This window comes from Synchiropus splendidus, chromosome 1 (genome assembly GCF_027744825.2).
Source record: "Synchiropus splendidus isolate RoL2022-P1 chromosome 1, RoL_Sspl_1.0, whole genome shotgun sequence".
Taxonomy (NCBI): Eukaryota; Metazoa; Chordata; class Actinopteri; order Syngnathiformes; family Callionymidae; genus Synchiropus; species Synchiropus splendidus.
Genome location: NC_071334.1, coordinates 17,008,062 through 17,033,689, shown reverse-complemented (window position 1 = coordinate 17,033,689; position 25,628 = coordinate 17,008,062). Strand labels below are relative to the sequence as shown.

Below are 25,628 nucleotides of genomic sequence, written 5' to 3'. Positions count from 1 at the left end.
ACCAGGGGTCAAATGCCGGCTGACGTTTGGAATGGTTTGACATATTGCTGCCGTCTCCTGCCATTCCAGATCCTCGACTCTGACCCCTGCCATCATGGAAGGAGTTGTCTGGGCGAGGAGACGGGACTATTAAACACAACACAGTGACGTAAATGATACAAGACTCAACAGGGCTACTTTAATATAATCAGTAATGCATGCTTTGCACAGACAACACAAGCTCAAATCATGTACAATTGAAACAGAAGAACAAGCACTGACTAAAGTATCTATGAGAATATTGTATGTAACAATATTAAATAGATTTTAAAGCCATTGTGAATGTATTTCAAACGTCTTAATATTCAATTTATCATGGTGAAAAACACATTTCCCCCCTACAGACTCATATATTGTATTCTTAATGATTCCTATTGAAAAATATCTTTGGCATTTGTGTATCAATTTAAGGGACTTCGTGCCATGACAACAAATGTTAATGCATTTTTTTTTACCCATAATTTTAGTGCCAGAATTAAGAATTGCACATAATATTATTTCAACCTTTCCTTCTGCCTTTTAACAGAAAGTTAAATGTGTCAAATCATTTTATGAATACAATCAAATCTAGAAGGTATGAGAATCATTCAAAAATGCAGGTCATTTTGTTTGAGAGGAGTCAGTTTCAACTGAATTGAGCTCGGTGATGTGTGAAGGCTGAAGTGTGAGTGTGATGGAACGAACCTCTGTAGAAGCTGCCCACCCTCCGGGGCATGGACTCGCTGTAAATGTTGCGGTTCTCTTTGGCAGAGCCGCCATCTTCTGCTTGTTGGTCGTGATATAAGCCAACCTGAGTCACAACAAAAGAATTCATCACACAGAAACCAAACAGCCATCTGCTTTGCTATCTCAGATGTTTCTAACCACTTGACCTACATTATTTGAGTGCACACAAAAACAAAACCTGCAGAGGTTAACTGTTTATTCTAGAATCCCGCTCTGATGACAAGCTGGTCTGCAGCATCATGAGTCGTCACATTAGAGGGAAGCAAAGCACACAGAGAAAATGAAGAGGCATCTGATGCTGAGCGAAAGAGATAGAGCAGTTCATGACAGCAGAATCCACCCACATCCGCACTCTCGGAAGACTGGATGTGGGTGGGGAATGGTGGGTGAAGGCAGAATGTCGGACCTCGCTTTTTTGCCTCTGTGTGTGAAAAGATGGGGTGTTGTCCCTTGTTGAGTCCCTTATTGGGGGCCTGCTGTGGGGGACCTCAGTGGGTGCTTGTTCGTTCTGTTAATGGAGACATGACGAAGCATGAAGTAAGCTCAGCGTAGCATCTCACACACATACAAACACAATTAAACTACTACAAACACACCAATCTGTCTTTACATTGACGTGCTAAAGCGACGTTTAAAATTCAGCTCAGTGAGGGAAGCTCAGACATAATACAGAGATCATGATTTTGAAGACACTGGCATCATGTCTAGCGCAGTCTCATGAGGCATACATAGAATTCGCAACTGACCCGACTCATGTCCTCCTCTCTAGATGAGCTGTGGCGAGGCAGTGTGCGATGCTGCAACTGTGGAGACAGGAGCTGCAGGCTGCTGGCTCTCGTGGTCATTCCCGGCCCCACTATCAGGCCCTCATCCAGCCCATGAGTCCTCTGATGATCCCGCCTCACATACATGGAGTGGCGGTGAGGTCGCTGCTGTGAGGAAAAAGGGCTTGTGTACCCCTGACTATAAGATAAAGGGTCATGTGGTGCAGATAGAGAGAGACCATGGCTCCTTTCCACACTACCTTCCCCTGGGTTAAGTGAGTCTGGTGACTTGGCTTCTTCTGAGGCTTTGTGGCGGGCAGAGGAGCGCCTGTAGGATGAGTCCAGAGTGTTGCTCTCCCTCTCTGAGCGCATACTCCCTCTGCTAATTCCGCCAGGTCCCAGTCTGTCTATGCGGCGGGGTAATGGGCTGCTGGGAGCTGTGAGGTCAAGGCAGCTCGAGGGGAAGTAACGAGAAGTCGGCTCGTCGGCGTACAGATGCACGTCGTTCAGGTTCCCCACTGACTTGGCGTCGCTCAGTGTGCCGTAACTCTTGGACAAGTTCAGGTAGGAGAACTTGGAGGACGGGGCGTTGCTGTGGGACTCCATGTAGCTGTGTCGATTGTGCTTGTCCCCTGACTGCAGCGTGTTAGTCTTCCCCTCCACAAAGGAATGGCGGTGCTGTTGTGAGCGGAAGTTGGACTTGAGGTACTTTGCTCCAGGACCATCTGAACTTTTGCTCAACTCAAAGTCGCCCTTGCCCTTGGTGTCACCAGGGCTGAGCAGGTGAGGCAGGTTGCTGCTGGCCAGGTCCATGGAGTGATTGAACATCTGGGGTTGGTAGTTTTTAGGGTGCAGCGTTGGACTGAGGTTGATGGCTGCAGGCATGTTTCCATTGAGAAACCCCTCATTGCTAGGATGGGCCTCTTCCTGCCGGGGAAGGCTGGAGCACTCTCTGCTGCTGGAACGATGGCCAGTTGAGCCCTTTCCTCCGTGGCTCCTGCACACAACATGAGTGGTCAGTCAGCGTGTCACCAACAAGACAAATGCATGTCCACCAGTTATGAATTCATTTATGTAGTCAAAAACAGATACAAATGTCACTATTGCATTCATCAGCTGGAGCAATACTGACCTGCTGGGAGTGGAGTTGTCTCCATGGTGAGGCTTCCTCTTGGAGGAGCGCACAGGTGTAGGCGTGGAGGGGCCTGAGCGCTCCACCATTCGCAGGGTCTGGAAGGCGTGGTGGTTCAGACTCTGCTCGGTGAGAAAACGCTCGGTTGGGTTCAGCAGCAGCAGACTCTATCGCACAGAGAGAGAGAGCGAGAGTCCTTGAGACGCTGCGAACATTGAGAACTGACACACACTACACAGTCCGATGACTCACAGCCATTATCATACAAGTCACATTATTGTGTAAATCAAAAACCAAACGTTGGATAATCGTTCTCCTCTAAATACGGTAACAGACAATTCCGCTAAAGTTTTAGAGAGTTCACAGAATTAGTCGGGTGATTTGTGTCCTTGCAGAATTTCATCCTCAGATGACATTCTGTTTGCAGTGAGTCATTATTTCTGGAAAAGCACAAGTGCACAAGCACAGCCCACATTCTTGACACAGAGCTCCTGTTTACAGGCTAGAATCTGCAACAGAAGCAGTGCTGGAACCAGGATGTGAGTCGGGAGATGCTGATGCTGTGAAGAGGCACAGCGTAGTCACGATGTAAACACGGTGATAATGATGCTATTATCAGATCTATCTATCTAATGGAGTCAGCTTTTAATGCTCTCAGATGGCAGCAGTACAGCCAATGGAGGATGAAAAACACCTTTGGCAGCGTAAAACACACGACAAGGGTAGTAATCCGTACTTTCAGCAGGTCGAGCAGGGCTCCGCCGATGATTCCCAGGTACCTGCGCTCCAGGGTTTGAGGGTGATTCACAGCAGGAAACTAAATGAGGAAACATAGAGTCAAACACAGTCTCAGCTCATGATAAAAAGCACTCAAAAATAAACCGGAGGACATACTTTAGATGTACATCTAACAGAGAATAATATTAATACTTTTGCAATGGCAGTATAATCAGCAGTATTTATAGAAACAGCCGTATCAGTAGTAGCATGGCATCAGTAGCAGGACTCGCTGTTGGAATGTCTGCAGCAGTTCTTGTTACAGGAGTAGTTACAATTGTTGTAGGTGTGTAATCAGAAATAGAATTCTGGCAAAGCAGCAGTCATGGATCTTGTAGTTGTTGCGGTAGAAGTTGCTGTAGTGACCAAGAATAAAATGCTCTACATGATGACTGACCAAAGAGGAGGGAGGAGGCGCGGCTCTTTGAGGGACGGCTATTACACAGCTGTGATTTAAGATGGAAATACAGGAAGTTAACTCAAGGGTAAAGTTTCAGTTCAGTCTTGGCAAGGATGATTCCTATAGGCATATTTATTGTTGCAACATTATTTGTTACAGAGCACAAAGACAAAGGAGTGATATTAGAGACTTATAAAGAGAAAAAAAATCAGGGGAATTTTAACATCACAGAGAACTGGGCATTCAATAACATATATCAAAAAAGAAATGGGAAAGAGAAGTGAAAATAAAAGTTAGGAATTGTTGAACATGTGAATCCCAAATCGATATAACAAACTCAAGAATGTGGAGAGTCTGGGTGGAATTTTGATTTAATGTTTTAGCACGTGCCTCAAATTCAGAGAAAATAAATTCAACCACTGGTTTCCTGCCAGAGGACACACAGATGCATGGATGGAAGCATGTCAGTGTGGTCAACTTGAAAAGCTCAGGGGGGAGTGAAAAACACGACGGGAAATATCCAGAGGTGTGAGATACCCCGGGACAGCAAGCTCATGTATTTGATCAGAATGTGAATAATTAATATTTAAAGCAATAACAAGAAACTGGCCCAAAGAAAAAAATGCACTATCTTTGAGGGACTGGATAAATATTGAGAGGTTCTTGGAAGAGTTATATGAACAAGCCATACTATTTCTACAACACCACTCTTTGTCTTGCTCCTACTCCTACATTTTGCCATTTTTAATTCTCAATATGCATGTCATATATCATGGCAAAGTAAAGTAAAGTAAAATTAATGTCACTGACAGCAGTTATCGTACTGAGACGCTGGCATAACTCTTAAACCAAGAGGTGGCGCCACAGAGTCCTCCATCAGATGGTGTTTGAATATTCCACATGGTATAAACTTCAGAGATCCAACCATAATTTACAATGTGCTTGTCAAACCATGCAGGCAGCAACACGATCATCAACTATCAGTCAGTTCAAGGACCTGTTATTGTGCGTATCTATTTTTGATGTGAAACATTTAAGTAATGTTTTTTATTTTCACAAATAATTCCCCATTCCGAGTTTGCACAATAACACTAACGTGTGACAACATACAGTACAGTAGTATGTTCCAGCGGCACGTTATTTCTGGCTTCATTGTTTTATCACAGAGAGCACTACACTGGGGATGCTCTTCCTCTCATTCAGACGACAGCAGGCAGATGATGGAAGACATATTTGAATTGTTTGATCGAACAAGTGCAAATCAGTGACTATTCACAAGTGGTTCAAGTAGCAATTTGCGAATTAATAATAATATCCTGCGGCGTGGGCATGTCGAGGAAGAAAAGAGGGCCCCAGGTCTGCTGCAGTATCAGCCTGCCACAGAAAGTTCCCACAGCCTCGCTTCAGTGTGCGGCATTCACGATAGATTATACATGATGAGTCATTGTGATCCAATCAGTCACAGCAGCAAACTCAGCCAGGAAGGGAAAAAAAAGCGAGTGTGGAGACATTGCAACGAGAGAAAATAAATAAGTGAAGAGGAGGTGGAAGATGGAGACTGCAAAGGAGGAAGGCCGTTACATGAAGGGACAGATCAGTAGCAGGAGATGTGTATGGAGTGAGTAGCTCTGTGAGAGGAGGAGACGTTACCCTCAGCCCATGAAAACGAGGGTTGTTGTAGAAGAGCTTCATCTGCTCTGGAGGGAGGGGTCCCAGCACTTTCTGGATGGTGAAGAGCTGGTCGATCTCGCTCTCCCCCGGGAACAAAGGCTGCCCGTCACTCAGCTCTCCTAAGATGCAGCCCACTGACCACATGTCCACGGCCTTCCCGTACGGGGCTCTGAGATAATAGAAGATTGTGCATTGCTGGTGCCCTCAAGTAAAGCTCTGTGACAGGTCCCTCCAAAGACATATTGATGCATACCCGAGAAGGAGCTCTGGAGAGCGGTACCATCGAGTCGCAACATATTCTGTGTAATTGGCGTCGGTTCCCTCAGAGAGATTCCGGGCGAAGCCTGGGAAGAGGGAAGAGTTGAGTGTTGATTTAGACCTCTTTTCTTAGGCACACTGTTGGCATATAATCCTGCCGTTCCAGGTGCTATCACACCATTGTTAGGTGTTATGTTCTCTCAATGTACCAGTATTAAATACTGAATACACAGCACATATTGAAGATGAATAGATTACCACACACGCACACACACAAGTGGCTGACCTCGGTTGGCTCGTCTGCCTCCACCATGGCTGATCTCACTACATTTCTGATCATTCCAACGCAGATAGTTGGAATAGAATATTACAAATGAAACACATTCAGAAAAAATATGCCAAAAATTTAATAACAAAACAGGATTTCTTTGTGGTATTGTCATAAAAATAAAATATCAAATAAATAAAATAGGTGAATTCAGTAAGATAAAGTGAAAAGCAAAGGTGCAATAATTGTACAATAATTGAGTGAGTAATAGTCAAATATAGAGCAGCAGCGACGATCATCATTTGTATTTGACTTCTTTCATTATAATAGTAAAATACATAACAATAAGAGGTCAAACATCTCATCTCATCAGCAGCCATCACTTGTAGGGGCGTTTGTTGGGGCTAAATGGGATTTCTTTGGCTTACACAGAGCACACAGCAGGGCGTCAGTCTCACTCCAGATTGCCTGCATGATGTCGCCTATGCCATGTTTCCATTTCCCCCTGCTTTGTTGCGACACTAGCAGATTGAACCAAAGCATGATTGGCTTTTTGTGTAGCAACAAATTTCCTCAGTCTCACGACGGGTAGAAAGGCTCTGTTGCGGCTGCGGAGCGAGAGAGAAGGCTGCACGCAGAGCCTTAGATAACTGTACGAACCCTCATCTGGGACTCTGAATAGAAACTATTTTTTTTTACATCACAGCTCTGACTGTTGACCTGACACTTCTTGCAGCGAGGAATTGTGACAATTTGAGAAGAGCACTCACCAAAGTCGCATAATTTGAGCGTGTCGTCTGCGCTGATGAGAAGGTTTTCTGGCTTAATGTCTGGAAAAAAAGGAAAAACATAAATGGGCATAAGGCGCCAGATAAGCTGCTGAGGTCCGACAACAGTTACATCATCACTACTTGTCACTTCTTGCTCAGCTAGAAGAGAGTGTGAATAATTGAAGCGCACAAAGAAGGACACTCTGTTAGACAAATATAGACTTTCATGTCAAGCCATAATTTATACATCACAACTTTAAAGTAGCATGTGTGGCCGAGTGTCCCGTAGGCCATTTGGACGCATGCTTTAATGCTTCCTAACACTCACATGGACCATCTGTTGGGCTGCTCTGGTGCCTGAATCTCTCACATTGATGGCAAAAACATGTCACAAAACCCGTCAAGCACTACTTGCCGGACTGGCTTTTTTTTTCATTCAAGTAGGCACCCATGTTTCCCTGACAGCTATGACTGAATATTTCATTTAGCCCTTATGTAACATCATTATGTATTCCATAAGCACAGGACATTTTTACCTCTGTGAACGATATCGTGTTTATGGCACCAGTGAATTGCTTTGATGAGCTGGTAAATGTAGCTGCGTGCTTTCTCAGTGGGCACTCCGTTGGGCAGCTCCTCCAGCAGCTCCAGCATGTTCTAGCACAGACATGAATGAGTATTGTCAAGAGTGTTTATGGTGCTGGCCAGGTGGTGCAGAACACGGGCAACACTGACCTTCTCCACATACTCAAAGACCAGATAGAGTTTTCCTCTCCTGCGAAACGCTTCCTTCAGCTCCACGATGTTCTCCTGCTTAAGGGTGCGGAGCATCTTGAGCTCCCGCAGGGTGGTTTCTTTGACCTCTTCATTTTCTGGTGAGATAAAGACAATTTAATGTTGCTATTTGTGATGCAAACCTCGCAAAATGTGTGAGTGTGCTCGCTTGCCTTCACTGTCTTTGAATTTCTTAATGGCAACTATTTCATTGGTGTCCTGTGTCACAAAAACAGGAGGAAGCAAATGCGTCAGTTGCATATTTGAATATATGGGTGAACACATTTTCATCTCATTTTACAGTTCAAGTTTCATAAAACGATACACAAGTGCTTGATCATTCATAACACTGCGGCGGGAGGAAAACATCGAGACACTCAAATATTGTGATACTTGATGGCACAACGCTGTATCCATATTTTAAGTTTGATATATCAATATTTAGTATAATCTGAAAAGATTAGACCATCTGCATCTTTTAAAGGATCACAAAGGCAAGGGCTACAACATTTGTATGTGCCACACTAGCATCAAATACCCATTGTACACAACAAACCTGAAATCTCAGTGCTGCACCATTATAGCAACAGAGCAAAGAGCTAACATGGAACCAGCAATTGCTACTCAAAAACAATAAACTGAAATAAATATTGCTTGTTTTCTGTATTGTATTTTTCCCCTTAAAATAGCAGCTTTTGTTTTGTTTTTTGAAAAGTTGTAATTGAGCTGTACTTTCAGATTTTGGTCTCTTATTTACTAAATAAGCGAAAGACAAACAAGGAGTCCATTACTGAGAGCAAGGATACACAGCACTGATCCTGGTGAAGAGGAAATCCTCTATTTCTTGTATGTCCAATACTCACTCTATGCCTCATTGTACTGTTAAGGCTAATACTGTGTACAACTATATTGAACTGTCCTACATCATAGCATGTCCAAATGAACATCAAACCCAGTACGATCGTGTTACTGAATGAATCCACTCTGTGGAGTCACATGACCTCCATGAAGCACTATCTGCCAAACTCTTTGAACTGGGAGAGGAAACGCTCCATCAATCAAACCTTCACACCATTTCCTTCAGTAGTTAAAATTTCGAGACATTTTTCCATTAAGCTCAGCATGAAGCCAGAAACTGTGGCCACTTTTCTCGACTTGTCCTACTTAGGCCTGATATTTCTGCCTGCGGCTCAGATCCCTGCTCCACTTCCTCCCCCATACGAAAAGCCGAAGGCAGCGTCACAGCACTCCAACGAGGATATCAGTGATCCCTGGTCCTCCTGCCAGTCCAGAGAAGTCGATGACTCACAGTGCGACCAGATTAAGAGCCTCGCTCCACAGCAAGGCTCCAAAATCAAGCAGCACCAATAGTAGAAAGACTTGCCGAGGTCACAGAGGTCATAGAAACATCTTCGTAACTGAGTCAGAAGCACTCAAATAAGGGGCTAAATCATCATGTTGTGCTCGTAGGCATGGTTGGTATGAAACTAACAAGAACAGTAACAAATGGCCATCTCCATTCTCACTACATAACTGGTTAGAGCAAAAGGTAAATACATTTAACCAGACAAAATATGTTGTGCAAAAAAAATATAATTTATGAATGAAGGGTTGCAACCAACATTTCAATTGAAACGAATAAGAAAATGTGAAAGGTAGCAGAAAATGAAGTTGGTAAGCAAAGCAGCTCCAGAGGTTGTCAAACCTAACACACAGCTGCTACCGTGCGAGCGATCGGCCGCACACTGCCTCCGTAAAACAGAGAGACGGACAAGGAGAGTGACGTGTGGCACTAATATGAATACGGCATTAGCAACCTAGCACAGCATGGAAACCCAAGTCTCATCCGGTGCTTCTGCGTGCACTTGACGCAACCTTCCTGCTGATGTCTCAGTCACTGCTTGTGTCTATCAGCAGTTTTACTGCTGTGGACTTTCCAGCAGCGTCATGACCCAGTACTGTTCCACTCTAGGTCCTCTAGTGGAGTACACAATGCGACATCTGCCACACAGCATCTTTCGCCGAGGGAGTGAAGAAGACTAGGGTCAGCTACGTCTTCATCATAGGTGCCCGCCATGGTTAAAGCCGATGTAATGCTGAATGTCGCTGGCAAGCAACATGTGAGCGTCGGGTGATGTTTTATTTGAAGCTCAATTTTGCTCCATTTAGATTACACACTCAAGTGTTCCACTCAAGGTGGCCCATTTCATTCTAGGACGTCCTTTGCTGTCCCAGATTCTGCTCAGCGGGTGCAAAAATAACTGTTCTGTTCGGAGTGGAGGGCAGACACTTATGACTGAATCTAGATGTTGCTTCACTTTAAGGGTGAAAAATAAACAAAGCTGAACAAAACAGATTTAGTTATTTAATAATATTATAAATATTTAACAATATATTTATTATTTCAATTATTTTACTATTAAAATAAAAATAAAATCTGATAAAAATCATTCAAAAGAACACCTTACTTGAACACACCTGTTGGGACTTGGAAGTACATAAGCAATAATTTATCAGTTTCACTTTACTTCATGTACAAGTAAAATACAAAAAGGTTTAAGACAAACAAGCACAGCTATTATTGGATCAAATGTACTCCTCTACCATCATTAAAACTGTCCTTGATTGTGATGTGATGTGGCGGGAAATACTTAACACAGATCCAACACAACTTTTATCAGGCAAACTTGTGGTTGTCTAGTTTTAATGCTCCTCTCACCCTCCTCTTTGGCCCGCAAGTCGTTTCCGGAACTAAACTGTGTCAGGCATCAACGATTCCGCCAGAAGCCTTTACCATAAGAGCCACAACGCCTGAAGACTTGTGTTGTCATGTGCCAGACATGTTCTTGCTCACTTGCTCATTTCATAATGCGTCATGTGGCCACGTGAATCTCATCTGTGGTTAACAGTCCCTGCTCACATGAATAACATACTCACATATTTCATCACCATGTAAAGACTCATTTGTATTCACATATTTTATTCAATAATTATTATTCATTCCATCGTAAGATCCAGACAATGCATTGATTATTCTCAATTATTTTTTTAAGTTTTATCATTTACTAATACATGACCAACTTATACCTGAGTAACAGACAAATCTTAGATCCCAACTACACATACTATAGCACCAGCAGGGGGCACCACCTATAGCTGGATTACATCTGTATGAATTCATCAAAGCAGGATATTCGACTTCATACATGCGATGCCTACTAACAAGTTTTGCAATGGGTTTACTTCCCAGGCACCGCCCCGCAGTAAGAAAGTTTAAAGTGCTTGCCCCCTGTAGGTGGCAGTTAGACTCAAATTCCAGCAGTTTTTAAACCTGATGCAACTCTAACTTGATCACACACCTTCATGTGAGAATGATGGAGAGATCCTTGCCAGACCTGCAATGCTAAACACTGTCTGCGGTGCACAGCTAACAGTGGTGATGGCTAACGTGACATCTCACTTCAAAACTTAAGTGACACTCGTAGACTAGCAAAGTTTGCTTCGTTGTTTTAAAGTCAGTGAAAAAAGAAATGCATACCAAAATAAATGAGATCCAAAATGTGAAAAGATAAAGTTGTTATGAATCAAGTTGAGGCAAAGAAAGTTAAGGATTTGTCTGGAAACTACAATAAAATCGTGCAAAAGAGAAGTGATGAAATCGAAACAGTTATTTTAAGCAAATAAATCATGATATATTTTACCATATACCCCACGTCTTTCTGGAGACATTTGAAACAAATATTTCTTTTGCAGTTTGTTTCTGCAACTAACATGCCAAAATTGTCAGTAGCCACAATTTGTCACAAATGAAATGAGATTTTCTACAGGACTTTTGACTAAGCACAAGTGCCTTTGGCCGAGGTTCCTTTGGTGGAGTGCCTCGGGATTTTTTCAATGAAAGAAGTGAGCTTTGGGTTAAATAAGGTTGAAAAACACGGCAATAGATTATGTTCTGCATGATTCATCCATGGAGGAAAAGTCATCTTGTGAGATCTATTATTATTGTTTTGAATACTTCAAACTGGAATTTCAAGCAGAGCACCTTGACCATGTTTGTAGTCCATCTTGGTTTTTCCATGCAATTCACAGATGTTTGTGAGAGGTGACATTTAAAATTGTTTTTGAGTGAGAGTCAATTAGTGAGGAAAAAATACACAAAGGAGAAAACCATTAACATGTCGGCTTTTACAAGTCACACTAGTCCAATCATCCATCCTGCTACTCCCGACTTAGCCAAGTGGACACATTTCCGTCCTCACAGGGACGGTAATGTTGAACAGCCCACACCTAGAGCTCCACTATTAAGTTGTATTTAAATCTACATCTCCATCTTTAGAGGCCAGCGCATATTAGACAAGGTGGAGAAGCTCTTCACCTTCCACACCCTGCAAAATATGCCTTGAAATAACTCATGTGTCTTCATTAAAAATCCACAACAAAGCATTTTGAAGATTTAAAAGGCTGGAGTGTTGACAAATCCCCACTTGACATCCAGGATTTAAGAATCCATTAACAAAAACATCTACAACAAAATAAGTAAACATTTCCTCCATCATTCACCACCATTCTGTCAGCTTGCTGGATTAGTTTTTAATAGAAGAACATTATGAGTGGGTCTTTAGGTAAGAGGTAAGACGTGCAGTCGACTTCTTTTGACAAATGTGACAAGTGTGATGTGGAAGGAACCAGAGGTCATTGTTTTGTTTCTCTATAGCGCAGTAAATCTTCACCACCGAATGACCACTCATTACCTTCATTGTAACACACTCGTCTTCCTGACTATGTTCTGCTAACTTTATCAATGATGTAAACATTGGCTGCTTTTACACTCGTCAGACTGGCTGGGATCCATCACTTCAAGCCGCCAGAACACCTCCGCAGCTGAGGCCAGCGATTCTAATAAGACGATTTAATCCCCAGTGATTAATAAAATCCATTCACGTTACAATCATTTTCTATCTTCCCAGCAGTATAAAGTCACCGAGGCTCAGCACCAATGCTGGCAATGTTTGACTTCTCTTGGGAAACCAGTTGATGGGATGATAAGAGCATGCTGGGTGCTTGTGTGTGTGTGTACGCCCAAATTCCTCAGAGGCGTAACTCGCCTAAATAAATACTCAACACAGCTGTTTACTCTCCTGCACGTTTGCGAAGGCCACGGAGGGTCAACGCTCTCGCCGAAACTGTTGCACGAGATAAAGTTTGGCGGGGATCAAAATGACTTGTTAGATGGTTGTAGTGCGGAGCTGACTGGCCCAACATACAACCCCGGAACAGGACTAAGCAGTGCTTAACTGAAGATGTATGTATAATGTTAACAAACTTTCCAGCAGTGAATAGTAGATTGACAGCAACACAAAAACACATCATTAACTTCAGTCTCTAACATCACAATGGGTCAGCAAAATGCTGTAGACAGTGCAAACAAGTCACTGAACTTGTCGTTGCTCAGTAGATTACTCATATACTGATAACAATGTTTCTCTGAGATTAGAATCTGGGGCAGAATTGAGTCACTTCTTCATGTTTCACTTTAACATCAGAAGTATGTTACGATTTAGCTTAGGTTTTTCTCCATTACATTTTTTTAAATTTTGTTTTACATTATGAACTCGTTCAATCTTCTAAACAAACCAAATGTTCAAGCTGTAGTTTGCCTTTTTTTGTTTTTTTTGCCTAACTTTGTCTTTATTCCTTTTTATACATGAAATAACAAATCTTGTCCATATTTAGTTCCTACATAAATATTCTTTCTAAAAAACATAACAATTTCATTGTATCTCAGTAATTATATTATTTATTTTAATTCATAATCACCTTTGAATCAATGCTTATAAATATGTTTTTCAGGAATTTGTCAATGCCTCAACATTTGACACATTTTCTGAAATTGACTTCTGTATCAAGTTGTTTTTTCTAGTGGAAAAACTGATGAGAGCTGTGACATTCACATGCTAATAGTAGAGCTCCGTCGAGCAGACAGATGAATTGTTAAGAAAAATGAATTATCTCCAGATAACTGTCTGAACAAAACTGCAAGACCAAAATAAGTGAATGTTGGTTCCCTTGAGAGTTCAAATCAGTGATTCCAGTTCCAATTATAGAAAAACTATTTCCGTCTCTAAGAGTAAACAGCTGACCAAACTATTGCAAGAAAAATATGAAAACATGAGGAAAAAAATGGAATATGCACAAGACTTAGAGTTCAACTTTGCATAAATACTAAAATATAAGGCATTAACTTGTCAGAACAAGATAAACAATCAAAAAAGAAGAAATAGAAAAACACATCTCAAACTGTTTTTCATTCAAATGAGGTAGAGGCTTGAATAGTTTTACTTCACTTTTGAAAGCACTTAGTAAAGGGACATTGACTTTTTCCAAACATAGATCAGACAATATATTTTTTCTCCCAAAAAAAAGGATTCTGTTACATAACCATAACTGAACACGAGGCGGACAAAAGGAATGAGTGAACCACACTTGTTCTTCTGACAAGTCCTGACGTGAACATGGTCTGCACATGAGAGGAAAAAAGGGATGAGCCTTCAGCCCCGTAAAGACTGTCATGTTGCATTATGAAAAAGTGCTAGTGCTAAAGGAGCATTGGTATTCAATCTGAAATCTTGCCTTTTTTTTGCCTCTAATTTCATATGTCCATTCAACAGTTTTGTTTTTGTTTTGCATCTTTTAGGCATGCCTTATTGGATATTTTAGAATTGTCACTTTGCTTCGCCAAGGTCAGTTCAAGGAGGCCATCTCCAGCTCTTCTGAGACAATGCCGAGGTACTCCCAGGTCACCTGAGAGATTCTTTCGCCACTGCAACCTGGGTCTGCCTCTGGGCCTCCTCCCGGTTTGACTGGCTTCCCTCAATGTGGAAGACAAGTGGTACTAGTTTGAGCATCTCACAGATGACCGAGCTCCTGTGAACATCTTCACAAAGACCCTGTACTGATCAGTCAATCTCAAGTGCTGTTCTCCCCATACTAGCATCAATTACTTTGACCTTGGAGGAGGTTCTCCGCTGGCCCCATGACATAATTTCAGTTCAAATCTACTAAACCCCTCTCGTACTTTTAAGGCCTCCAATAGAGGTGATGCATATTTGCTTTTTAGAATAACAGCATGTCTCCTCACACACACACACACACCTACTTAGGCCTGTGAAAAGATTACAACTGCAACCTCAACTTAATATCCCTTGTTAACATGATCCTGTTATGCAGCACTTGTCGGCGCCCCCCTCAACCATCTAACACTTAAGCCTCTTTGTGGACGTTTTCAAGTGTGTTCTGCTGATTAATAGGTGGAAGACTGCGAATGCACGCGTCTATTTCAGTCCGTTCTATTTTCAGCATCGATTGTTCTTGGATCTAATTATTCTGATAAGGGGTTAGGTATGTTCTCCGAGCAGCAGCAGCTGCGACTCATTAACTGCGGCCATGGCTCCCTCCTAAATCGCAGCCTCATCACACCTCTGGTTTGGTACATCAACGTGCAGTTCTGCTTTCAAAGGTGTCAGCTTGCCAGTGTTGGTGTGAGTATGCGCGTCCCTTCTAGCGTCACATCATTATGAGGCTACATGTGAGTTAGTCCTTTAAAACCCCACACTGGCTGGTCCACTCTGACAATACAATATTTTCCAGAGGGCACCCATTCATATTGATCTGCTGCCAAAGAATTCAACCCCCTTTGTTGGCTCTCACACGGCAAACAGTTCTGCTGCCGCACTCCATCAGAAGTGTGTTTATCATTCAATTTCCAGCACACGAACGGCTCAGGGAATGCGTAGATTAATGTCGAACAACCAGGGGATTACAGTTTGCCAGACAAACAACACAAGAGGAAACATTTAATTAAATAGTCATTCCACTTATGCCCAATTCACTAACGGTGAATTCATTAGCCACTGACGCCTTTGCTGTCTAGTTAGACTGAGAAAAACATTTATCCCACATACGGTTCCATAAATCCAAACCCTTAAAGAGCAGTTCTGTAAGCTATGAATACAGTGACACATTTTACACCTGGTATTAACACGACATACAAAGCTCAAATCCTAAAACAATGCTATGTTAATCTTACTATTTTTAAGACCAACTGGAACGCAAGAGAATTTGTGAAATCATTAGTTTTTATTTTTCAGTGACAACACAAATCTATTACAGAACAACAACGTAACAGAGAGCATCAAGCACCAGTGAATTACAAAAGACAACCTCAGATGCTCACTTCTTTTCATGAGCTATGTTTGACAGAGCCAGACACACACCCACACAACAAACTGACAAAAAGAAGAGTGAATTTCACTTGATAAGAAACATTAACTTGGATACAGACTTGTGTGTGAACATGATGAATGCACAGGCTGTTAGTGGGAAATGTTAAGTGTAACCTGGTGCAGTGGCTGAGGTGGTGCTCCAGTCGTAAGAATAACGTTTGGGATTAAAGAGAACTAAATTTGGACAAACGATGTCAAACACTATCAAGAGTTTACCCAGTAATTGAAGGTTACAACTCTAAGGGGGCGTTCACACTATGGACTCAGTCTCAGGTCAAAGTTGGTTTTGCTCAAATATTCGAGACGCGAACACAGCAAACCAGGCTTTGGCACTGGACTTGAGTCTGCCTGGAGAGGGGGATTTTGTCCGGGACTTTTGGAGAAAGCAAGTACACAAAAGAAGGTGTGAAATTTCACACAAAGCAATTTGGCTCAAGGAAATAAGACTGGCGAAAACAGTACCAAAATTCATACCACACTTTGGGCTAAGTGTTTTTGCAAATGATACAAATATATATTTTTTCTTTTTAAAGTGATTATTTACAACACTACAATCAGAAGCGTTCACATCATTAGTAAACTAGTCGACTAATGGCTGAGATCGTCACAAAAATAGTCAATTCTAGTCAATAGTTGCACTTGGGCCCACTGGATCGCAGAGTGAAAGCCCCCAATACAAGTCACAATAGTTTGTTTTCAGAGAGGGTCATGTGATGAGAAGGAAAAGCTTGGGGTCAGCCATTCTATTCAGTACTTTAAAACATGAAGTGTGTTACTCTAAAACAAGTTTGGACCAACACAAACACATGCTCCCACACAGGCCTTTTACCAGACTCATGGGATGGGAGTTGATGTCAAGTTTATAGGCTTCTCCTTACAAATGCACTGTAATGGCGGGGAGCCACAAATGAAGCATGATGGGTTGTTCATCTCACGTATGCCCAGTCACAGATTGAACCTGTGGCCGAAGTGTTCACCTGTGTCTGACTGTCTAGCAGAAAGAGAAGTCACAGCTTCCAGCGGGAAAAGTGAAAGGGTCCATGCCATAGTGACTGCAGCATTATGGCAAACTGAGTGATGTTTGAATAGTTGACAAAGTATCCTTTTGTTGGACCTACAGTAGGCGACAACTATTGAAGTTCTGTTACATAATGGAGACATTGACATTTGCGGCTGCATCAGCCTGCGATCAATCAGTCTGAATAATGAAGTGGCATAATTGCAGGTTGTGAGTCCAGCACATAGATTACTCGACCAACTGATAATGTTTCCTCAAATGAGAACTTAAGGGTTACTGCTGCCTTCTGAATTACATTACATAACTATCTGTTGCTGTTTGTTTTTCTTTTTTCCCCAAACACACATTACACATAAAGCAATTCCTGGGAGCACGGAGGTCGGACCAGAGGGTGGACAGTCACAACCCTGCACTTGAGTTCAGCTTAAATGTCACAGATAATGGACAAGAAGAACAGCAGGCTCAATGTGTTTTGTAAGTGTCCCTGTCTTTCACACGGACATCATTTAGAGAGAAGGACACTATAAACTGCATGTGTCAAACTCAAGGCTGGAGCCAAATCCCGCCCGCTTCGTAGCACTCCACGAAGCACCAGTAAAAGCCATAAATACATATGATTCGGTACACCAAAAACCAAGCATGGCGATATCATATCTGACATACCAGTGACAGTGAGCAAGTTTTGCCCTTCAAAGGTTTATGAGCAGATGCAGTGGAAATCATAAAGGCTAAGAAAAACTGCTGCCTTGAGTCTGTGGTGAAGCAGGACAATATATGCGGTACATACAGAGAAATATTCAACGAGGAACTTGTGTTCCAGATTATGTTGAGCCCATTTTTCCCATCAATGAATGCCATTTACAGACTGCTCAATAAATTCATTCATGTGGTCTGTGTTTGAAAATTTGGCCCTTCGTGCGATTGAGTTTGACAAGCCTGAAATAATGTATCGACAAAGTAATCAAAACACAAATGAAAAGTCAGTTATTCACATTTTTAACGGGGCAGGGTTATGCGTTTCCATATTATGAGAGTTATCTATAAGCAAGATGAAATGTCCCCTAAAGATCTACACACACAGGGTCTGAAGTTTGATGTCCCCATTTTCACTGGAGCTGGTCTCACTTGTCACGAACGAAGGCTGTGCTTTTGCCTCCTATTGAAACACCAACAAACCCCTTTATATAAGAATAACACGATGGGCAACTAGAATGTGGACGGATTAACTGATGGAAGGCAAGAACATCTCCACACCGCACTCCTAAAAGTTATTGTGATATCATGTGCTTTCGACATTACACTAACATGCATGTGGAAATGCTGCGACAAAAATCTAACCGAGATGAGACATGAGTTTTGTTCTTTGTGTATCAACCATTCTTGTGGTACTTGTGGCTGTTAAATGGCCTGTTTCAAGCGAAGCAGTCATTTCGTAAATTTTAACTAGATCTAACAACACAAACTTTGTGTCTTTTATTTTGATGCAAAGCTACTCTATTCATTAGAGAGAATCAATTTGTCAAGAAAACGCACAATAGGGCCCCTTTAAATAAATGTAACAACATATTTTCCCCAACTTTTGATCTCCCATTATCTATTCACAATCCAGATCATAAATTTAAAAAGCACCATTACAGCTTTGACTGTGGTAAGTGGAACACTTCTCCATCTTTATATAATCAAAATTCATTTTTTAGAAAACGAGTCACAGAGATGCCTCAGACATTCTTCACCACAGGAAACTATTCATATTTTGGTCTTTTTAGACTACAACTTCACATCTCTTGTTGTATCTCCACTGTTATGACCAGATGATGTCACTTCAAACTTATCAATAGAAAATAAAGAGTCGCTAATGCCGGAGTGTTTAAGAGTCACAGCTCCCCTCAAAGATGTTAGGTGCAATAAAAATAATTCTCGTTACCAGGAATCTGGATGTGCAAGTGTTTCATACGGGCAAAGACCTTGATAATGATTCCAAAGCCCTTTAAAGTGTTGGCTATATTAATAATGGAAAATTACATCAATAAAAAGTGAATAGAAACGAATAAACAAAAGACTAACAGCTAATGTAATGTACTTGTGAAGGGGGAACCTCAGTCATCAATGATAAGAGATCTTGATGCCTCCTCATAAATACCCAATATTTACACTGCTAAAGCACATTCACTGTTTTTACAGTAGCATGATGACGTCCAGACAACAATCATACTGACAGTGAATGCAATTACAGAGACAAACTGCAAACTTTACCTTCAGAAACACAGAACTTACTGTTCTCTTATGGCTTTTCAAACCCCGGAGCCGAGGCTCTGTGCAGTGTGAACACAGGAAGCCTCACTAAGTGTTTTGTTAGTTTCCTGCAGATCTCAGTAAGTAGGAGGTAGCTGGTGGTTGTCTCTCTTATTCATGTTGGACCACTATCAATTTTCAGTGCAGTGTTTTCCTTAAATGGACAAAGATGACAAGGCTATCGCTGCGGTGTGGGTCATCATTTGATTGAATATTCTGCTGAGTAATTGACTGTGCTGAATTCAAATTTATCCTGTGTCTTTTGTTGAAAAACAGAAAGGCGGAGAAAAAAAAATGAGCTGTGATATCTGTACTTGTCAACCTGAGAAATGACAAGACATCTACAAGGAATTAGAGAAAAGGTCAGCCAAACTAACAATGTATGAGAGCCACAAAAACAGAAGTAATACATTGCTGCCGTCACACAATAACCTTTAAAAATCCCATCTAGCTGTAGCCGCACTAAATTATTTTTTATTAGTTCAAAAACTAAAAGTCCGGACGTGCATTTGCCATGACACATTGACATTCTTTATAGATGCAAAACTATGTGACAAAATTACAGTGACACTTCATCACTCAATGAACAATGCACAACCAGCAATAAAGAGTAAATAATAAGTCTTACCTTGTGTCTGCATTTTAAAACAACACCATAGGCTCCTGCAACAAAACAAGAGTTCAACAAAAAAATTGATGACAATTTGTAGCAGAAAATACATAATAACCGGTTATATAATAACAGTATGTATTCGGTACGTCGCAGATCTGGGCGTAAGTTGAGCACAAACCTATGTGATGGGACAGGTGGCTGGGAAAGTAGGACATTGGCAAGCTACTGTAGTTGTGATGTTATCAACCCTGGCACTCGCTCATGCCCCCCCGAGGGCTCAAGAAGGATTCTAGGACGGAGCTGACATATGACCGACTAGGAGCTTTATCAGAGACACACGATTCAGGCCCCCTCACTGAGAAGACTCCGTGGTTACGGCACGTGTCCGTGTCATTCTTGCTCAAGTCCACAACACACACTGATCACTTGACTACTTCTGTTACTTGATGTACCTTCTGGAAGCTCCTATTCACCTCTTCTTTCATTGTAAATATATAAGTACTACCTTCCCCATGTTTTCTTGTGTTAATCTTTTCTTCCATACTATATTATTTCTTTTTATCTTTTCTTGTTTCGGTCTTCCCACACAGTCCTATCTCGCTTCCCTCACTTTCATCTCTACATGTCCAACCTGCCATACCTACTTTACTTCCTCTCATGCAGTTGCCACTATTTTTTCTTTCTATTCTTTCTTTCCAATTCTGTTTATCTTTCTCTGCTCCGTCTTATAACCATGAACTGCACTCAACTGCATCCTGCCAACCATTCTAACACCCATCTTGGTCTTCTTTTACTTGCATAGTGTTGGTACAGTTGGTACATGACCAGCCATGAACAAAAGATGAACAAAGTTTCCCTGACTTCAATGCAGCTAATGAGACGAGATCAGCCCCTTATGTATATCACAAACATAGCATAGGATGTGAGGTGGCATCACTCTCAATAATAAACTCCCACGATTCTCTGTAACCCAGTCAACAAATCACAGTGGTTGGTTTTTGAAATATATTCTCTTGTTCATTCATACTTTCTCATATTTTTGAGTTTTCATTTTGATCTCTCCACCATTTTTCCTCCCAACATAGAACACTTCACCCACTGCATCCCTCCATTACCTTAGGTATTAACCCCCACTGGTCACAACTTCAACTTTTTTCATCCTTTTTTTTTCAAATAATTGCTGAAGAATCAGTGCATTTAACGTAATAGTTTAAGTTACATGTGGCACTAAGGTCTGACTGAAGGAGACTGAAGACAAATCTCAACTGCAGATAGGAAGGAAAGGAAATGGAGAAGCCTACTTCGGTGTTTAATGTGCCTCTTAATAGCTGAAACCTGTTCACTATCTTCTTAGCCTGCTTCCTTTCAATGAATTATACACACATTTTAGGTTCCCCGGCTGTTTGAGCAAGAGTGAGAGAACTGGGACACAGCAGACGCTTCACCCTGGGACCTCACATTGTTTGATTTTATCAATTGATGAGGGGACTCTGTGGTACGTATTCACAGTAACGTTTATAGGACAGTAGGCTACAGACCTGCGGTTGGTCTTGGCGGAGACTGTTGCTTCATAACAAGCCTGTGAATTTAAGTTATTTCAGGACAGATAAGGTCTCCATAAAGGTTTACTATGATCATGAGTGGGGATGTTTTGTCTCAAGACATTAGTGGGTGGTCTTCAAAGGCTTATTTAGGACCAAGAATCACTAGGCTGCAGACCAACACAACTCCATCGAGGGAATAAGCTGAACAGTGAATGAGTGTCCTTAAGTGATGTCAGTAGCTTTGCAAGTGAATTGCTCGGAGTAAAGCTGCACTTCACTCTTAAGTCATTTGAATCTTCTGAATGAAAATTAAAACATTCAACACTGACATTGAAAAGAAGACAAACTCTCACCTTCACCAACAATCCCAAGGACTTCAAATTTATTCATCACATCACCAAGGTCAGGGATCCTCATGAAGACACGGGGCTGTTTGAAAAGGATGAGTGGAGGAGATCAGACAGATGTGGTCCAGCTGGAGAACAGCAGCTCGTCACTCTAAGGCCTTCAGACCATGACACCAACCACATGATGAAGCTTGGTCATCCACTTTTACCTAGGAGAAGATTTTTCAAGAGTTAACTGGGATAATGGTTTGTTGCCGTGATAGAGAAAAAAGAACCAAACTCAACTTAAACAATCAAGACAAGTCATGTCTTGACTATATAAGTGAAATGAATGTTATGAAATGTATAAATGCTGACAAGAGGACAAAGAAGAGGTTCCCAAAAAAAGAGAACAAAAACCAGTGTGATGGACACAACACACTCTCTATCAGCGGAACCAGAATTGGTCTGGTTCGGCTGTCTTTCGTCTCCATAAGTAAATACAGGAAATCCAAACAGTAGGATTAAAGAGTTTCATTTGTCATATATTTAGGTTAGAATATTTTATTAGAGAGGTGGGGAACTAAATTTCATATGGGGCCACATTATATACGGTGACTGTTGGGAGGGAAGAAATTAAGGGCAAAGTTAGAGAAGGAAATATAAGTAAGAATAAAAAAAGAGTGAGATGAACAAGATGAAGAAATAAAAAACAATGCAAGTTGCATTTGATCAGTTTGACAGGTTTATTTTGACTCCAGGAAGGCTGCATAATCAGGTGTCCACATCAAATGATAAGGCTCCCCGAGAAAACATTGAGCGAGCATGGACTAATTTGGCTCCGGAGCACCTTCCAGTATACTGTACTTCCAACTCAATCTGTCAGAATGATTAAATCAGCGGTCTTCGTCTTGACAGTAAATGTTAAAGCAAACATCTGAGAGTATATAACCAGCTGAAACCGGCCAGTGTGTGCACAATACACATGGGAGGTCATGTTCCCGGGCCGCACAATGCGAGCGCGCACACTGGCAAAGAGCAGTCCACACTTTGAGGGCTTGCAAGCGGCTTTGAAAAATCACCATGGCACAGTGACCACCCCCTCAGCACGTAAAGATATTTTTCACATCAACGTTCTCCTATTGACCCAAACGTGAGGCGGACTCATGTTCTGCAGCTGATCTACTGGTAGACTACCATCTACACACACACCCTTCATCACTGCTTTTTGAATGTCTCCAGAAAAGAAAAGATATTTTCCAGACTGTTATCATCTTCGGGATGAAATCAAAGTCACTCTGCAGGTGTTAGAAGGCAATCACTGCTGCCTTCATTCCATCGTCCTCCCCGGTGACTCTATGGCACTTCTGAACAAGGGATCTGTGATCAGGATGCCAAACCAGGCACCAAAATAAACGGAATCTCCCCAAACAGCAAAATCATTGGATGCTAAGACGCAGGCCTTCACCACTGGCAAACTCACAATACACTTGAAACGGAGATGAATTTCAAAGGTTACCATTGCTCCAACACAGTGGTCTTGTTCTGGAATATTGTTTCTCCAAGAACTGGTGTCAGACCGTCCAGGCCCAGAGTCTACGCTGGTGAGAAATGCACTGACCATTGCTGGGGATCTTTTCAATACCAGGACAGTGAGTCATGCATGCTCAAAATACATCACCTGTACCACCACATATTAGAGCCAATGGTGCCTTAGTCAAACACAGGAAAGATGAAGCCAAACTCCACACAGCAGAGAAATGTTCCATGTCCAGACACCTGTTCAGATGGAAATCTGGCACATCCCACACAACAGGGGCTTGTAGCTCATTTCAATTGTCGTATAAAAGCGAGATTAAATCCAACAAGTCTCCACACTGAAGTTTAACTCGCTGGCTCCCGCTCCCACAGTTTTCTACCTGATTACACAGACCCACAAACGAGCTGGAAACAAACCTCATCCTTGTTCACGTCCCATCTCCTCCTTCAGAAGGCAGTCAGCATTTTGACACAGAAATAAACGACTCACCCGGGCAGCATCTGTCGGTAGGTGATGGTACCAGGGCTCGTACATCCACCCACTAACGGTGATATTTTCATTGCAGCAGGCAGCTTCAGTAACAGGATCGTGCGTTTGACAAGCAGCAAGCGGATCACCAGGCAACTGTTTGACTGGCAGGCCACTGGCCAATCACGGTAAGGGATACACATGTTTACCCGAACGCCTCCACATTCCCAACGAATCAGAGAGGAGAACACCACCGAGGGCGGGAAAGGTATGTGCTGCAGTTAGTTTTTTTTTTTTTTTGAGGGGGGGATATTATTGTTCTAATTTCTCAATTACATAATTCACAAGACTACACCAAGCCCTTCAAAAAGAGCAAACAATAATGTCAGATATTCAAATGAACACCTCGTTACATAATATATTGTTTAAATAAACATTGGATACGAAAGGAAACGTTCAACGATGCCGTATTATCACGCACTTTATGTAAAGAGCTTCGCATTTTCTTTCAGGGAACATTCATCAACAGCATATAGTGTGAAAAAAAAAACGGAAGTGGTTTTTAGGAACCACCACGATTGATGCCACTTCAAGCTCCAATTATTTAATTCAGCTTCGGAGGTCAACTTCATGAACAAGTTCGACAGATAATGTGGTAAAATGCTGCAACCTACTGGTCAAAGTTATGCAGCAGGTGAAGGGCGAAAAAGTATCACTGCAATGCACAATTTCAATAATTATTTGTCGAAAGAGCTACTATTCAAAACTAAATACCAACATAATAATAAGGACGCAAACAATGAAAAAAAATAGAGATTCACATGAGAAGGTAAATAAAAATCAAGCAATGTATTTACTTTTACTGTTTGAAAAATAGGCGCAGGCGCGGTTGGCTGCTGGGAAATAGAATGCAGTAGAATTGAGTGCTTACATTAAGAGAATCCTTCACTCTTCGGTAGAAGCTGCTCAGCAGGTTCAGGTCTGGTCTTGAACCATCATGTCCTGCCTAAAGACAGATGCATGTTTTTAAGTGCATTCCATCAAAGGTTTTCCTGAAGATAAAGCATACACTCTTTAATGTGGTGCGTCGACATATAGTTTGATAGTTTCTTCCTAGTCCCATATTCAACAGAAGGATTAGAAAAATAATAAACTTCTCATTGAAAAGTCATCCTCTCTCAGTGATTCCAGAATTATTTATGCAAGGAAATTAATTTGAAGTGAATTTCCTGTCAGCCTTCACTTAAAGTAACTAATATTCACCATCATATTTTCCTATGTTATGTAATAGTGTCAGCATGCATTCGTACATGTTATAATAATTTACCCTTACTGAGGACTGCATCATTATTCTGAAATAAGTAAATAGAATCAACATGAGGATTAGGGTCGATTATGCAGTATATATTACATGAGGAAGCATGTTTGAGAGGAGGTTAAGAGAGAATAAAAATATGACTGGAGGTTTGCCTATATTAATTCGTATACGATTATGTTATCAGAATAAAGACTCGGATGGTGCTATTGTAACTCTTCAATGATTATGGGTGGAAGGTTTGGATCTTTATTATCTGGGACAAAGTACTCTCCCAGAGGGTGTTGGACTGTGCGTGACCTGACCTATTTCAATGAACTATAATATAGTCAGATTGAGAGCATCTTAAAATAGCTGGTTACAACATTGAAGAGAATTCACTCAAAAGAGCAGAGTCACTTAATACACAAACAGCCCACAGGCCTCTCACTTGCTGATATGTTCTCTATTGAATGTACAAAACAATGTGTAGTGCATGTGTCACCTGACCTGATACATCAAGACTAGTGCCTTGAAGTCCAATCATACATAAGTGTTCAACGGTGTGTTTGTGTTGTGTTTACAATCGTTTGAAAGTAGATGAACTTTGCCAACGCTCAACACTGAGTCAAAGGGAAGAGGAAAATGGATGTGAGTCATGCTGTTTATTGG

General features: G+C 41.6%; 1 protein-coding gene across 6 annotated transcripts in view; it reads right to left on the bottom strand.

Annotated features, from left to right (window-relative positions):
* LOC128771157 (cyclin-dependent kinase-like 5) overlaps positions 1-23,816 on the bottom strand; it is a 29,107-nt gene extending 5,291 nt beyond the window's left edge. Inside the window, exons 1-16 of one of the 6 annotated variants that reach the window (XM_053886360.1) lie at positions 23,684-23,815; positions 21,854-21,884; positions 21,682-21,757; positions 19,800-19,834; positions 7,753-7,798; positions 7,541-7,677; positions 7,342-7,462; positions 6,806-6,865; positions 5,763-5,853; positions 5,489-5,678; positions 3,398-3,478; positions 2,662-2,828; positions 1,512-2,526; positions 1,172-1,273; positions 724-829; positions 3-108 (exon numbers count right to left, since the gene is read on the bottom strand). In XM_053886360.1, the coding sequence (XP_053742335.1) occupies positions 3-108; positions 724-829; positions 1,172-1,273; positions 1,512-2,526; positions 2,662-2,828; positions 3,398-3,478; positions 5,489-5,678; positions 5,763-5,853; positions 6,806-6,865; positions 7,342-7,462; positions 7,541-7,677; positions 7,753-7,798; positions 19,800-19,834; positions 21,682-21,757; positions 21,854-21,874 (2,354 nt within the window). In that variant the 5' untranslated portion in view covers positions 21,875-21,884; positions 23,684-23,815. Of the gene's footprint in view, positions 1-2; positions 127-723; positions 830-1,171; positions 1,274-1,511; positions 2,527-2,661; positions 2,829-3,397; positions 3,479-5,488; positions 5,679-5,762; positions 5,854-6,805; positions 6,866-7,341; positions 7,463-7,540; positions 7,678-7,752; positions 7,799-19,799; positions 19,835-21,681; positions 21,758-21,853; positions 21,885-23,610; positions 23,626-23,683 lie in introns of those variants that run through there. The other 5 variants (XM_053886344.1, XM_053886375.1, XM_053886351.1 and 2 more) reach the window with 5 other exon arrangements.
* Positions 23,817-25,628: the final 1,812 nt, after the last annotated feature.